At 36.6% G+C, this 16,926-nt stretch overlaps 1 protein-coding gene across 1 annotated transcript in view; it reads right to left on the bottom strand.

Moving 5' to 3' along the window:
- Positions 1 to 16,926, bottom strand: part of col11a1 (collagen, type XI, alpha 1) — a 116,772-nt gene that overhangs the window by 89,945 nt on the left and 9,901 nt on the right. The window contains exons 4-8 of the mRNA XM_015374969.1: positions 13,376 to 13,538; positions 4,649 to 4,774; positions 3,022 to 3,117; positions 805 to 993; positions 495 to 593 (exon numbers count right to left, since the gene is read on the bottom strand). Of these exons, the coding sequence (XP_015230455.1) occupies positions 495 to 593; positions 805 to 993; positions 3,022 to 3,117; positions 4,649 to 4,774; positions 13,376 to 13,538 (673 nt within the window). The remainder of the gene's footprint in view (positions 1 to 494; positions 594 to 804; positions 994 to 3,021; positions 3,118 to 4,648; positions 4,775 to 13,375; positions 13,539 to 16,926) is intronic.

Here is a 16,926-nt window from a genome sequence, read left to right on the forward strand (position 1 = left end):
AGAATCATTTAGAAAACATTCAAGGTAAGCTAAAGAGGAGTGAGAGTAAGTGAGTATCCAGGAGTACAGAATTTAGCTGAAGACTGGCCACTATTAATAGCATGGGTACAAACCATTGTTCTATGGGTACTTGATTTTTCCTCTTATTAATTGTATTCAGATTAAGGTTTGCAATTATTCTACAGCAATAAGACACATTTACTTTAAAGCCTTTCACACATTTTGGTGCAATTTTCGTCTGTGCTTTGTTTATGCAGCGGCACATATAGACTGTCACTATCAACCTCATGCAACATATCCCACGTCCATCACATGTCCAGTCCCTTACCAGAGCTTCAGTGACTCCAAAGACACTGAAATCCATTGGAACGGTTGTGTTTCTATCATGTCGTACCAGATACTCCCTCAGGGTAAAATCTTCCACGCTCACATTTCCCAGAACCACACACTGGCTATAACTTGTAGATGATGATTGAGAAGAAAGAGAAAATTACCTGGCTTGGTCCGCTCGTGGCAACAGGGGACTGAGTTTGAGTATCATCTAGATTTCCGAAGTCAGTGTATGTATAGTAATCTCCATCTACATTGTTTAGCTGAGTCATGTTGGAAGAAAAGGAAAGAAGGATCTGGGTTAAAACAAGGCTTATAAAGTAGGTTATCCGAGGCAGGGTCCTCTGGAGTTCACTAAGCACTAAGCTACAGCTACAGAGAAAAGGTTAGGGAACTGTTTATCCAACATCATAGATTCTCCCTTCGTTATTCAGGGTAAATCTTGATTGGATTTTGGTCTTTTTCTGTGATTACCCTAGAACTGCCTCTGGGTCGTGCAGGAGCTGTGGCCTGGTAGTCAAATATCCTCTTCTTAGGTACAGACATTTTAACTGAACTTTTTTTCACAGCCGAGTACTTTGAAGGCTGGTACTTAGTTTTACTGGGAGACTTTCTGGTTGTCTTCTTTTTCATGGGGACACTACGTTTGTTTCTCTGTAAAAGCTGACGGCGACAAAGAAAACCAAGACAATCATTTAACAACATTCCTTTCAGCTGGTGTACAGAGTCATCTATGCTGCACCTCCTGCCCATAAACAGTCTGAAACATAAACTGCTCATTAAATCTGATTAGAAATACAGGGGAGGGACATTCAAATGGAAGAAATGAGTTGTTTAAAGCAAATACAATCATGATTAAAACGTTGCACACCCCCCTTAAAATACCACGTTGTTGTCCTGTGAAACATTTTTAGACTTTAATGTGACATCATGTATAGTTCCAACTCAAAAAAAGAGAGCAAATGTTAAAAATTAAATAAAGCTGCTGCTGCATGCAATGTGTGCTGCTATATTGAACTAGTATGAAACACATCTTAATATAATTTTGTATGATCAGCTTGTATAAAGAATAAGGCAAATACCAGGGTTAAAGTTGTGAAATTCAGATTGTTCTGCTGCATCAGCATATCTGTGCTAATTGATATTGATAGTTTCAAACAATGACAGCGGTGTGTAACCCATTTTCATTACATGGTAAGTAGTATTACTGATTTACTGCTGAGGTTTTTGCAACTGCAGCAGTTTTGCTTATCTGTTGAGTTAAGTTGGCATAGAAAACATATTTTTCCACATTTTGATGAAACTTCAACAGTCAATATTAGTACACCTGGTATGTATAAATTAAAAGTGAAATAACTTTTTAAGGTTTACCTGACCATTATTTATCTTGCTGGCCTCCTTTAACTAATCAATGGCTTGAAAAATGGGTACAAAGGATTGGTTTCATCATGCAAAGGCATCAGTCATAAAAAAGGGTACCTAGGGGGGCTGTCTGTAAAAACAATCCCCTATATTCTCTGAATATGTCATCTTGCATCTAATTAACCAGGCTCAGATATTACCAACATTTTGAAAGAAAATAACCAAACATTGCTAAAATCTTAATCAATGTGTAATATTCTGCTGAAACCAAATGTGAACTTTTTGACTGCAGTTCCAAAACTGTATTTGTGACAAAAGGAAAACATAAAAAAAAAAAAAAAAAGAAAACACTCGATGACATTACAATATGGTGGTAAAAGGAGGAGGTTGATAGTTTCTTTACTTTCCGGTGTACCGGTAACTCTTTTTTTTGTGTCTTTTTTTTTCTTTTAGGATTGATAAAACTATAACTGATACAAAACACCAGTCACTTTTGACTTCAAACTTAAAGGAGGCAAAAAAAAAATTTGATATTCAAGCAAATCAATAAAATAATAACTATACCAGAAGAAATTTAAGTAATTAAAAGTCCTATCCAGAATACACAGCTAGATGGCTTCACAAGATCAGCGGAATCAAAAAGTCAATAAAATGTGTAATATAACTTCTATATAATATAACACAGATTAGAAATGAATCATGTATTGCACTGTACACATGTCACATTAAAGGTTGGAAAAAATATGAAACCATGTCTCATTTTTTTACTTTTAAAAAAGTATATTAAGGGGGGGGGGGTTTAAAGGGAGGCTTTTAGATCTACTGTGAATAAAGATTAGGTTGCACATAAACACTTCCAAACATGTAACACAGTAACATTCAGCAGCACCTTACAAGTAATCTAGCTGTTCGATTTATTTGGATGTCACACAAGCTGCATTTTGCCAAACCAGGTACAATTGTGCAGGTATTATTTCCTGCATACATTATTTGTAAAGACCTGCTGATATGCAAAAACACATTTGAAGCTGGCAGAATTGACAAAGATGGCTGCAGACACATAAATTAGACAGAAGAAGAGTGGACAAACAGTATGTGATGACATGTACACTCAGATTCCTGCCTCCAATCCAGACATGGTTAGGATTTATTTCTGTAAAATTATAAAGTGCTTACTTTGACTACTTTTTGGATACTTGATCTTATTTTAAAAGCATGGTGTGATCTTTGAAACACTGAGTGTGCATGTAATCACAACTCTGAGACAAACAGAGGAATGGGAAAGACAACAAACAGACACGGCTTTCTTTTCCCAGTTTCTCCATTTACCTTTGATCCCAGGTATTCATCATCAGTTGGGATGGTTTCTGTTGGTTCTTCAGAGTAATCATACAACTGATTGTAATCTAAATCATCAGTAATGTACTAGAGTGGTTGAAAACAGCAGAAAAGACAGGAAAAAAAAATAGTGTTAGTTTTTAGAAAAAGCATTAAGAATGAAGAATGTGATCTAAGTAGGAAGACAATATAATAAAAATCTATATCATCTTCAACAGGTTACATGTTTAGAAAAAAGGGGAAAATCACTTTTTATACAAAGTGATAACAGTTAAGATAACAGTGCATTTTAAATTATAATTAATATGTTTTTACAACATTTCACAGTTCAGATATACAGAGAAGAAATTAACAAATTTCCAGGTAACTGGATTAAATAAGCTGGAGCGAAGATAATAGCTGAAACCCTGTATGTAGGTCTGAACCTCCAAAATGCGAGCAGATGGAGCGTTTAAAAGGCCTATAAAAACAGCCTCAAAGAAAAAAAATTACAAGCTGCATTCGCTCATCTCTTCATGGAGCTTTTTTTTTTTCCCTAAAACCAGCTGCAAAAAAGAGGTGAACTTCAGAAGAAACTATTTTACAGTGTTTTTCTCTCAAGTGAGTCATGACTGGGCATGGACCGGTTACCGATAACAATGAGTGCCAACATTTTAAGAGGTTTTCCTTTCGAAATGTTTCCATTGCTGTGGTTTAACATCTTTTTAATAATATGCAAATGAAAGTGAGAGGAGGGACAGGAGTTCTCAGAATTATACAACATGGAATTACACAAAACTGTCCCTCCCACACCTGTTGCTGCAATTTTTTAGAAAGCTGACTGAAAGATGGCTACAGTTTTTCATGTGTTAAGAAGAAGCAACATGTTGGCTGGAAAAATTTCTAAACACAAACATCAGTGCTGTAAAAACTGATAGAACACCCCCCATCAGCCATGTTAAGATAATAATTTTTACTTTAGTGTTTCTCTATAAGGAGCAATAAGTATGTATAGTAACAAATCAAATACATTTTCTATATGGTTATTTTATAATTTAACTCTATTAATTCAACATAATATAACTATCACAAAACAATAAAAAAAATGTTACCTTTTAGCATTATTAACAGGGTTATTGTAGCCGAGGTTGAAATTATTGTTGCTATTCTAAATAATAAAAGGAATAAAGAAATATATTTGATCCTATTATGCAACATTTTGATTTTAACGACATAAGAAAGTTGCATTTTTAACTTAATATTAGGACTCTTGCATGGGTCCATGTCTTACCATAACACATCAATTGTGTTATAAATTTTTTGGCAGTTTAAAATCAGCAAAATGCAGCTGGTAAATACTAGCATATTATCTGCATTCCTGATTAATGTGTAGAATATGAACTGAAAACCCAGTCATCTTTGCTCAATTCTATTTAAATGCCATTACAATCTATGTGAGTGAACTTAATAATAAGTTGCATATGTCCTACAAGATTGAGATTATGTTTATTTGAATCTAGGAGCCTAGAATGAACCTCAGGTTAAAGTGACTCTCTGAGGTTGAATTTTCCATTAACAAAAAGATTCAAGTTAATTAAAGCACTCTAATTGGTCTTCTAACGCTGCCTGATTGGCTGACCTCTTCCTCTGGTTCCTGTGCCTGAAGTGAATCCTTGTGCGGAGTTTCACAGTCTGGGCTGTAATGTTCACAGTAGTCGTACGCTGCTTTGGGATCAGGAACAATCAGAAGCTGCTGGATGTCGCCCTGCAAAAAGCAGAAACAAAGGAATCAGCTAGACGTGCGTAATCTTCTTTATTGATATAAATGTTTAAATAATTAGAAGCAACGTTATAACATTTAGTTGTTGGAATGATTATCAGTGTCAAAGAAAACTAACTTGGCATGTTAAACACAGATGATACTAGAGGATTATCAAACATAAGGCTGGTCATGGCATGTCTGATTTTAAAGAGCATGAAAGAGTAGCATATAAAAAATGTTATGGATCAGAAGTACAACTTTCCAGTTCAGTACTACAACTCCCATATCACAGCATGAAATTGCAGATTTGTTTTGACTCAATCTGTCTCTCTGATGTCACATCTTCAAGCTGGGACATCTTTAAAATCACCAAAAAACTATTTTCCATGCTTTGCCCCCTGGACCTTGGTCTGATGCAAGGATAGACGCAGCATTCCAGCTGGACATAACGCCCAGCATACCTTGCTGGTACTTCCCGTTCTGATACAACTGATGAGGAGTTTTTCTTGAAATTTCCGCCCATTAATTAACCAGGATAGCACCCAATTCCCATCCTGGCCAGACCTCCCGTATCCTGGCTGCCCTTCTGCATTTTGAGTGGTTTGGACCCACGGACGGCTGAGCTGGTCCCTATCTCTGCTGCCAGTGAGCTGCAGCCATCCCTTCCAAAAAAAACCTTTTATGTAACAACGTTTCTTAGATAGCAAGGTGCTATTTAATTATTTATTTCACTTTCTACTTAAAAGTATATTTTTTAATGGATGTATTAAAAGCTGCCAAAGAATTTATTATGGCAGCTTTATATGACTGTGCAAAGAAAACTGTTTAGCAAATGCAAACAAGAACCCTTTAAAAAATGCACCCACAGAGGCGAAGAAAAATAAATCTAAATTTTTTTTAGCTTAAGCAATACACAGTCATGCTTTACACCCTTCCAGAAAAGTCTAGCCAAAGAACTCAGCTCCATGTAAGACAGTAAGGCCAGAGGTGAAAGAATGCACACGTTCTTTGGAGTGTCTAATTGGCTGAACTGAGATCCTGCAGGCTGGTATTTGAGCCTTTGTGTTTTCTGCAGACAGCTGATGAGGGATCATAGAAGGAGGAGTTCTGACTGTGTATTTGGTTGGAGCTGTTGGCATGTGAGCGCACATACAGCATGCCATTGTAAAAAGATGAAATCCTTGCTCACTTTGTGATAGCAGAGACATTACATGCTCAACAGCAGAGAAGAGATACTCTATAAAACCCCCCAAAAGAAATAAAGCAAGCTGCAACATGCCAGAGCAAGGAAATAGGATTGATGTATATGCAAATGGCCTGCACTTCTCTGATATGTGCTTCAGTGTAACAACTATGTGCTAAGGCATGTTCCATGAGAAAATAAGCAGTATCCCTCAAAATCTTCTCTGTGAACTCATCCATGAACAGCTTGTCTTTCACATCCCAACAGATCCACCCAGAATGTTTCCCAATGTACACTTTGTTCTAGCATGATTTTACAAAAATGTTCAAGTTCCTATATTAGAAATGTCAGCATCAAGGTTCATGATACTTCACTAAGGGAAACTTGAATCACTGTCTGCACAATTATAACTATATACCTTGCCTTGCAAATTTAACTTTTCAATATATTGTCCCGTTAAAACCTCAACCTGAATTCTCTTTTCTTAAGCTATTCTGTAATGATGGTGAACTACTGGTTGCAGCGCAGTGAAATAATGTATGATTTACATTTGTGGGTTAAACAGCAGCGCAGTTTGTAGCAATGATGCCTTGCAGCCAGATGGTCGTGGGTTTAAAAACCTGGGCTTGGGTCTTTTTGTGTCTGAGGTTTGCATTATCTCCAAATGTGTTTGTGGGTTCCTTCCACACAGTCCATAAACATGACTTTTCAAATGATGTCTCGAAATTGCCCTCAGGTCTCAGTGTGAGCACATAATTTCATGTTTAGAAACATGAAATCACAGACAGAAACCTGATGGATTTTCTATTGCTTCTTACCACTATACCACTGATCATCTAATAAAGAGCTCTTTTATCAACATATTCTCATTATCAGTTCGTATGAAATCGTATGAAAAGTTATGCACAGTATTTCGTACATTTTTGACGTTTTCCTTCGAAAAAAACAGATCAGTGCGCATGCCCAGCCAGACAGACGAAAAAAGCAGATTCGCGGACGGACGTAAAACTGGGAAAAACAGTGCAATAATTACTTCTTCATGTCTCTAACTACGTTGCTTGCTGTTTTGTATCTTAGGGTTAGGGTTAATTGTATGTTAAATTCTATGTTATTGAATGGTGCGTAAGATGCGCATGCGCAAAGATATCTTGTCTCGAGGCAAGACGTAAAAATACGACGAAAAAAAAACGTCAAAAACGTACGAAATTACTGTGCATAACTTTTCGGACGATTTCATACGAACTGGTAATGAGAATACACTGCTTTTATTTGTAAAGCTCACTGAGCACCAGCTTATCCACAATCCAGTACGAGAAACAGGACTATGCACTGCAAAAAGGAACTAGAGGAAAATGCCTTAAACAAAGTGTATTTACCCTTGATATGAGTAGGTAAATAACAGGATCTGTCAAAGGAATGACTATTTTTTCCCTTAAAATTACATAATTAGATAATATGCACTTGAAACAACAGACCATTTTTTTTCTTATTTTAAATGTAAATTTTCTTATTCCATTGGCAAAATGTTTCTCTTACCTCCTCAGTTCAAGAAAAAATGCAATTTTTTAAAGAAAAAATGACTTATTTAGATTTCAGTTTTTTGCAGTGTACAACTTCACACCAATACATGCTATTAATTGTAATTTCCATGGTTTGGAAGGAGCTTAGAAGCAAATATTGCTCCAGATAAATGTACTGCTCAAGCATGAGAAACATCTGACTATGACATGTTTACTGTAACATATAGGGCCTTTATTAAAGAGCTGCAAGAACAAAGTCTGTATGCAAAGAAAGCAATGTAGGATTGGTTTGCGGTTTGCAAGAAGCATCTGATAAAAAAAAAAAAAAAAAACTCTGATCAGATTGATGCTGAAACTTTCAGCTTACATCAAAATATGGATTTATGTGCCTTGAATGAGCCATCTCTATGGTGAGCCATGGAGGTGGCAGCATTATGCTCTGGGGATGCTTTTCCTCTGCAGGGAGGGGTAAGCTGGTCAAAATGAACTGTTTTCTTTCAATTTGAAAATATGTTGTCATCTGAAAAAGTTATAAATAATTTGACCAGGCAGTCAATTAAACCAAGAAACTCTCCATAAAAAAAGGGAAAACAGAAAGTTAACACACTTGTTTTAGAGCTGTGAGGCCTAGTGTAAAAAATGTGCCGGCTTGTGACTTTGGGATTTTTGGGGAAACTCAAGTGAAAAAGCAAAGATCAAGCCTTCCTCTGAGTCAGTCTGACATACATTATTTCATGTGTCCCACTAAGAACAACAGTGAGAGCTCGAATTCTGATCAAATTAGCACACAGCTAAGAGCTACATGTCTGCACTCAGTCTGTGAATTCAGGGATCAGTCCAAATCAGTAATCAGATGATTAGATTTATAAATATTCTCTGATTCAACAGAAAACTCTAGTCTACAATAGAAATGGAGCAGTAATTACAAAGACTTATACACTGAATTTATTTGGAAAGGAAAGAGAAAAGAATTAGAGCACACAAGCAAAGATGGACACAACTAAGTAGAACACATAACTAATAAGAATCAGCTCACAAGTTTTAAGCAAAAAAATAAAAGAAAATTCATGAAAAGAACACCAAGCGGTACTCAGAGAACGGACAGGAGATTAATACCAAGCATCTGGCATGGTGAAAAATGTTTTGTGAAGGAGGAGACCTGGGGTTCATTACACTGAGACCGCAAGTCGATCTTTTTATTTTGGGGTTTAAAAAGAAACCTCTGGTATCTTGGAGCTGAGCTAGAACTCAAAAATATGCCTCAGGAAGAAAGTCCTAGTATTAAAGAAAAATACCAAAAAAAAAAGAAAAAACCTTAAAAGTAAAAAACAAGGGAGACTCTACAATAATAACAACTGGAATCTCTTTGTGTCTCTGCTGTTTTTTATGCTACATCGTTGATAGTTAAAGCTCAGATATTTAACTGGACATAAAGTCAAAAAAAAAACACATCAGTTAAAGTTTACAGTAAAGACATTTGCTATTCAATAATAATAAAAAGAAAAATTTTAAGGTTTTACTTAATCCGAGGTCATGACACTCACTCTTTTAGAGAATTTTATATTTGGTTAACTGAAACACAGGCTCACTCAAAAAACTACAAACTGCAACAAAATACTTCATTAGTTACGGCATCTATTTTATATATACGCCCACTGATCTAATCCAAACACCAGCTTACTAAGGTATACAAGGACGCAATAAAAAAAAAGGTAAAAGGTTGCAGCCGCATAAACTAACATTTTCTGTATTCAACCCATCCGTAAATCTCCACTAAAGCCCTGCTGTTTGTTGTAACCATAGAGCAGGGCTTCCCACAGTAATCTGCATGGGTCCTTTAACAATACCTTTGCCAAAAGCAACATATTTCCGGTCTAACCACAGTCATCTATTATCAGACAAGCCCACACGGCATTCAAATCAACATTAAAAGAGAGCACAAAAGGTTTTATAATGTAACAAACCAAGAAAAGCCAAACGGGCCGCTGCAGTGTCAATGTGACATTATTATACCTCCAGTTTTCTTTAACATCTTGATGAGGTCACAGAGTTCAATGTATTTTAGTTCATTTTACATTAACTTTTACAATGTGAAAAAGCAACATAATGTAGCACATGATTGTGAAGATTTAAAAACTAAAATCTGAAACAAGAGGTGTGAATTTCTGATCAGAAACCCTTTAGTGAACATTTTGTGCCAATTCTGTTTTTCTTTCACTGCATTAGCAAATCCTCTCCAACTGTTATTACCAACTAGAGACTAAAACTTTAGTCTGTCTATATTTGCAAAATAGGTCAACCTCAGATCGCCTGGATTGAGAGAACCTGGGAACAGCAACATTTGTGACCTCATAGATTCAAAATCAAAGTTGATTGGGTTAATAGAACAGATGAATATGTTTGTCCTAACTCTACCCTTATAGATCTACATCTGTTTTTTTTGTTTTGTGCTACTGGATGGTGAATATTCAGCCCTGTTTTAAGATATTTACAGCCGGTAGCAAGTTTCAGGAGTGCCCTATATTTAGATCTGTGCATCTTTTCATAAACGCTGACCACCTTCCCTGGCAGCATGATGCTGCCATAAAAATACTGGGTTAGTTTAAGACCACAACCTTATTAGTTCAAGGTTTTGGTTAAACTGTTTTATTTGTTTTAGTACCTGCTTTTATCATGTTTTTATCTATTTACCTTTATATATATACATAAGGCTCTTTGAATTGTCCTTGTACTGAATTGTGGTATACAAATAAACTAGAACACCTACATTAACATGCTTATTGTGATTTTTTTTCAAAAGCATCTGACTTCACAACAAATGAAGACATCAGAACTAAATATAAATCCTACATCTTTTGCTATATCATGGCTTTTATACCATACTAAATAAGGTCAAAACTACTTGTTAAATAGGCTGAAAGTGATCTAAAATGCTCACATATTGCCAACAAGCAGACAGCACCCAACACAAATCTGCATGCATTTATTTAGGATGTGTCTCCAGGCAACGATGGAGGCTCAGGCTTCACAGAGCTGACCACTTCAGGACAATGTGCTCCTTCAGCTCATATGACTGATTTCAACCCAGAAAGGCAGCGAATAGGCTCAGGTATGTCCATATATGTGAGCCCGATTCAGATAGGCAGTGTCCGCTGGGCATGAATAGACAGTCTCATACATTAGGCACACAGGGAAGGCCTCAAGGTGGGGAGGGTACAGAGGGAGGAGGGAGCTGAGCTTGCAGAGAGAGGAGTGTTTGAGGAAATAAGGGAGGCCTGATGGCCGAATGAAAGACCTCCATTCATGCCAGCAAGATCCCTTTTGGTGGTCACTTCCAACCTGGTGCAGGTATGGCATGAATAGAGGATTATGAAAAATATAGCTTGGATTCTATAAAAAAAAAACACTTTGCTTTTCATAAAGATAATATTATTATAATTCATGTGGATCACTAAAAACAGCAGAAACAGAAAACAGCAAGAGAGACTTTTTATAGTCAAAAAGAGAGGCTCCAACCCTCCCACTGACCTTCCTTTTACCAAACACACTTTGATATTTGGTTTATTAGCTCCCATCTTTAAGCTAAAAAGAATAATAAACATTTCGGCAATACAAACATAAAAGGTCAACCAATACCAAGTCCTAATTTTAACCCTTTTGTTAACATTCTGTCTCTACAGACTGGATTTGGGAGGTATTACATCCTTTGCTCTTTATACTGTTATGACAAGAAAAATCAAGGTATATTTTTTGTGAAGGCAAGATCTAATTGTCTGGTGATGTAGCTGATGCTCTAATCTCAAGTTATTCAAAATATCGTGTAATATATCTACTGTATGTTGTAGTCCAAACAACCTCAGCGTGGCTCAGTGTGTGTACAGAGGAAAAGAGAATACTTCATAGAAACACAACCTTAAAAATGTTGAAGTCGAGACAGTGAGAACAACAGTGATATTCTATCAATGTATGTGTCTTAATGGCAGATGGAAATATTTTAGTTTTATACATCTGGGTGAAACATACCCAAAACTAAAGTCCAGTGATTTACAAGGCATTTCAGTGAAGGATAAATTCAAAGCTGTGACATTTTGTTATGATTGTATATGAACATTTATAGCCATTCATTTTTAATTTAAGGAATAACTTTCTATTACAAGGTCCTTATGAAAGATCAGGTTATGCCTCGATATGTTCTTGGTTCTTTGTGAGCCAACATTCTTGGTACACTAAATCGGGGTCAGGTTTTGGCAATATAAAGTTTATAAAAAAAAAACCTTTAGACCATCGATTTGCCATAAAAGTATATTTTTTCCAACAGTAAAACAAGGTTGTAAGATTGCATTCAGCTCACAACAGGAAATACTGGTCATGTCAGAGCAAGACAAGATGTTTAGGAGTTTTGTTTTGTGAAATCGAAGATCCCATCCTTGTTTTACAAACAAAGCAAAGGTTGTCCTAATGTCCAACTGTTTGAATGACCCTGTACTCCCTGTAGATAACTGAGTCCAAGGACATGTCTCAATATCTGTAATTGTGCGTTCTCATGTGCTCGTGAAACGTCACCAGCCTCAGCCCTAGTACTGTTCCAATTAAGAAGAACACAAGACCGAAACGGACAAAGTCCCATGATGTTGATCTCCCTCCCTCTTTACTGTGTATGCATCAGAGCAGACTTGTCCATTCTTGAGATTGACAGCTGTCCCAGCATGCACCAGAGCAGCAGCAGCTTCCAGTGGAGCGCTCAGATCAGAGTATTAAGTTAAAAGTTCTCTTTTCTGTTGCTGTTGCTACATAAAAGTAAATTTTCATGAACATTTTATGAACATTATACTTTTAAGCGTCACTATATAGCCCATTTACTAATTTAGTGCATCATTTTAAAAAAAGTTCAGATGTCGAGAGGACCGTGCCAACCAGCGGACTTCAGAGGCTAGTCGCAGCCTGGGCTAACGTCTGGAGCAGCCCTCTCTCGGCAAAGTTGTGTGTGAAGAAACGCTGGCTCTGATGGCGTTGATGTTAATTAAGAAATCAAATGTTAATTTGATTTTCGGTTATCTTAATGTTTTCATTATTATTCCCCAACTACGTGATGAAAGTAAGAATTTATTATTATCTAGAGACTATTAATAACAGGAGGTTAAATGCAGCTCCAGACGAGCCGTGTGTGTGGTGATGTCACGAGTACGCTTCTGTTCCAGTTGACCCATATTTATGCTGCTAGTTCCCATTCCCTCCTGTGTTCTTGTCAAGAAGATACTTGGAGAGGACACGAGTCTGAACTCGCATTCTTGCGAATTAAGAAAAGACCCTCGGTTTGTACGCAGAATTACTGCAATTTTTAAGCAGGGCCTGATTTAAGGTGGTCTTTTCACCAACAGTTATGTTTAAACAGATTAAAAACTGTGATTTCCTAAAAAATTATAGAATATCCTTCAAGTTGAGCACTATTTTAGATGAAATGAAAAATAAGTTAAACTAACATTTTGATCAGTGCTGTGAGAAAATTTAAACAGTATACATACCAACATTAACATATAGAAAAAAGCAACAAAAAATTATTAGCTGTTATTTAACAGAAAAAAAACTCCAACAGCTACTAAATGGTGTTCATTTGAGATTTCACCAGTAGGACAAATTTCCGATTTTAAACTATTAAAAGTAACAAATGGGGCCATTGACTCTGCCTCATCTTACTGCTACTCTATTATATATATATATATATATATATATCTTTTTTTTTTTTTTTTCACAAAATCAGGACTAGCTGTATAGGTAGATAGTTGTAATAGAGTAGTGATAAACAAAAGGAAAAAATTTAGGGAATCAATCGTACAGCAGATTTGCCAAATGTCGAAACAACAGAATTGAACCACACATACAGCCTGGTTCTGAAATCCTTACCTCGAAAACCTCCTCTTCCAGAATCCTGGTGCCAAACACAGTGATGCCATCGGTGCTGATGGAGGCTCGGTCACTCCTTAGCAGAGGCTTAGTGATCTTCTTCTTACAGTCTACAATGATGGTGACAGTATTCTTCTCAACACTGATGGCCACACGGTGCCACCTGGTTACAATCAAAGACAGGCAAATATTAGTTCAAATCAAAGTCTGGTTCCATAAAACACAGCGTAGTTACAGCATAATATACAAATCATGAAATAATAATAATACATTTACAGTACAGATCACCGTGAATCAAAATGCTGTGAATTAAAGCAATTAAAATGCAGTAAAAGCCAAGTAAATTACTATTTCAATCTTACAGGCTAAATAGAATAAAAGTCTTCAATTCTGCCTGGGAATGCCTGGGAAATATCTGAAAGAAGACGGTTCATTTATGTTGGTGTACAGAGTAGTTTAGCATTAAATAAGCAAAAAGTAAAACAAATCTGCTATAAAATGAACCAAAATCTTTCTCATATGTCACCTGGGATGGAAGTAATATTCCCAACAAACAATGTCTTATCCTAGTTATTCTCCTTACAAACTCAGGGTTACAGCTTGGAACTACTGCTTCTTAGCTCCTGGACCAGTCATATAACAGTTTCCAGGGTTGCCAAAACAGAGCTAAGCATTTGATATTTCTTGTTCGAAAAAGAGCAGAAACCCGACAACCTCTTAACCAACAAAAGACCAGAAATAGTCCCAACTATTCTTAAGAAACCTCTGCATACTTGCCCTGTGTTTATAGAGTATGTGTTCTAGCTTATAGTTAGAGGTGCTCAGGTTATCCTAAGCTATCTCTATAGTTATGCTGCTATAGGCTTAGACTTCTGGAGGACATATGGACCCCTATTTCATCATTCTGCTTCATTCTATCTCTATTTTCCCACTCTGCAGAATCTGTTAATTAAATATCTATAACCTTAAGCTTTCTCTGCTTTTTCTCATAGTAGCTTTGCCTCGTCTTTTTCTGTTTGGCTGTGACACCATCCTGGAGACAAATATCAGCTGTGCTATTGCCATCAAGACCTTTCTTTATAGATGTTGGAGATTGGCCTGTTTTTCAGAGTAGTCCTGTTTCTCTGACTGTGACTGGCTGAATTTGCTCTCGTCATCCTCTGACATTGGAGCTGGCTCGGAGCTTGTCTGCATGGCTGTGTGTTTCCTGGATTGGGCCGCCTTAACAGTTGCTTTTAGTATCTCTGCCTCTTTTTCTATGTCTGCTTCTGTCTCTTTGAACCCCAATTGGCCTCAGCAGATGGCTGTTCACACTGAGCCTGGTTCTGCTGGGAGGTTTCTTACTGTTAAAATTGAGTTTTTCCTCTCCACTGTCGCTACAAGCATGCTTAGTGTGATGGATTGCCTTTGAATCAATGAGTCGATGCAATCAACTGGTTTTCCTTAGAAAGAAAACTTTGAATCAATTTGACTGTATGATCTGGTGAACTGTTAAGAACCGTGAGATGAGGTTTTGTGAATTGGCACTATATAAATAAACTGAATTGAATTGTTTTTTAAATTTTTTTATCTGATTTGAAATGCTAGGTGTCAATTTTACTTATTGCTCCTTTGCGTAACAGCTTTAAGACAGTCAACCCCAGATAACATCTACATGAACTCATACGACCCTCTGAGGGACTCCATGCATAAAGCAAGAGATCAGGGTTGCTAGAGCAGATGTTAAGGGTTAAGAGCTTAACCACAAAACCTCTGACCTTAGCTGCCAGAGTAAGACACTTTTCCCAACATTTTTCCAATGTATGGTTTTTGTCCATAAAAAGCACCTCATGTTAATTTCCCTTAAAAAAGAAACATGTAAAACTCCAGGAAAACCCCATTTGTAAGACAACAGGAAAGGTGGACAGTTGCTGTTTTTTTTTTTTTGTCTTTTTTGATTTGACAAAACATAAGTAGTAAACTAGTAATATCATTATCATTCCGTTTTCATTCAGTTCCTGAAAGAAAACATTTTGGTACTACTTAAATTATGACCACAGGTGGGTAACTTGATTTTACATAAAGTTCTTATCATTTGTGTGCTGTATTTTTCAGGACTAGTGTTTTAGAGCAGGGATCTTCAGCCTAGGTCTTGAAGACTGACTGTGCTGCCTGTTTTAGACTTCTCTCTGTCTCTTGCTCATGAATTGAATGGCAAAGGTGAACAAAAGGTAGAAGAACAACTGACCCATATAATAGTAACCAATGAGTAAAATACTTTTTTAATATTACATTGGTAACTTACTGATATTAGCCAAAAATGTAAATCTAATTATACTGGTCTGTATCTAAAATTTCCGATATTTGTATGCTGATAGAAATGGATATAAGTACTTTGACTAACATCAGACCAATATCCAATATCAATATCGGAATTGGACACCCTAATTGAAGACCCCTGTTTTAGACTACTCCTTTAATGGAAATATGTATAGGTAATATCCTGAAGGACTTATCTGCATTAAGTGCTTAACTGTTTTACACAAAAGGAGATTCCACCACAAGGATGTTGCACATTTCAATATTTAACATTTTTACAAATAATTGCAGAAACAAAAGACCCATTGCAATATAAGCATTTTGTAAACCAAATCAAATATAAAGTTCTTTGATCCTGTCACACTTGTCACTGTAAAACTACTTTCCTGATTCTCATTAGCACTACCGTATGGTATTTATCTAACCTTTTTCTTAGAATTTAGTAAGAAAAAAAGATCCTGTCTATATAACTTTTCATGTCAATTTGGGCGCAACCTTATAGTCCTCTGACTATAACACACTCCCTTGTTGCTTGCCTTTTAAACCTAAACTACCAGATTCCTACACATTTCAACCATTTTATCAAACTCAACAGTGGCATAGGATGCACTGCAACTGGAGAGTTTCTGGTGTTCATCTCAGCTGTGTTTTTGAAAAAGACACTTCATCCACTTTGCCTGTTGATCGTGTTCTGAGGGCCCGGTGATGCTTGTGTACGGTAGCCCTGTCTCTGTCAGCGTGCCCCAGGGCAGCCATGGCTACAGTCAAGCTTGCCACCATCAGTGACATTTTAACTGATAAACAGTGACATGCTTGGTGTGAGTAATTGCATTCAAGTCAATGAGTCAATGCAATCAACTGGTTTTCCTTAGAATGAAAACATTGAACCAATCTGACTGTAGGATCTGGTTGAATTGTCTCTGTAAAGTGGCTTGAGATGACATGTGTTGTGAATTGGCCCTATATAAATAAACCGAATTGAATTGACAGAATGTGGCGTACAGCGCTTTGAAGTCCCCTGACTTGAAAAGGCTCCATATAAGCACAGACCATTTTATGTTTTACTACTGGTAAGTTTACACACATTGTGTACTGAGCTGAAGAACATATTTCCTCAAAACTATCCCAGAATTTAGGTCAATGGGGAAATTATTCAATCATTTATTTAATGCATACAGGAACACATTTATTTCCACTTTGAAAGTGGAAGTTTCCTGACTTTCCAAGCTGAATGGTGCTGTAGTAATTAGCTG

This window comes from Cyprinodon variegatus, unplaced genomic scaffold (genome assembly GCF_000732505.1).
Source record: "Cyprinodon variegatus isolate N-32 unplaced genomic scaffold, C_variegatus-1.0 Scaffold111, whole genome shotgun sequence".
NCBI lineage: Eukaryota > Metazoa > Chordata > Actinopteri > Cyprinodontiformes > Cyprinodontidae > Cyprinodon > Cyprinodon variegatus.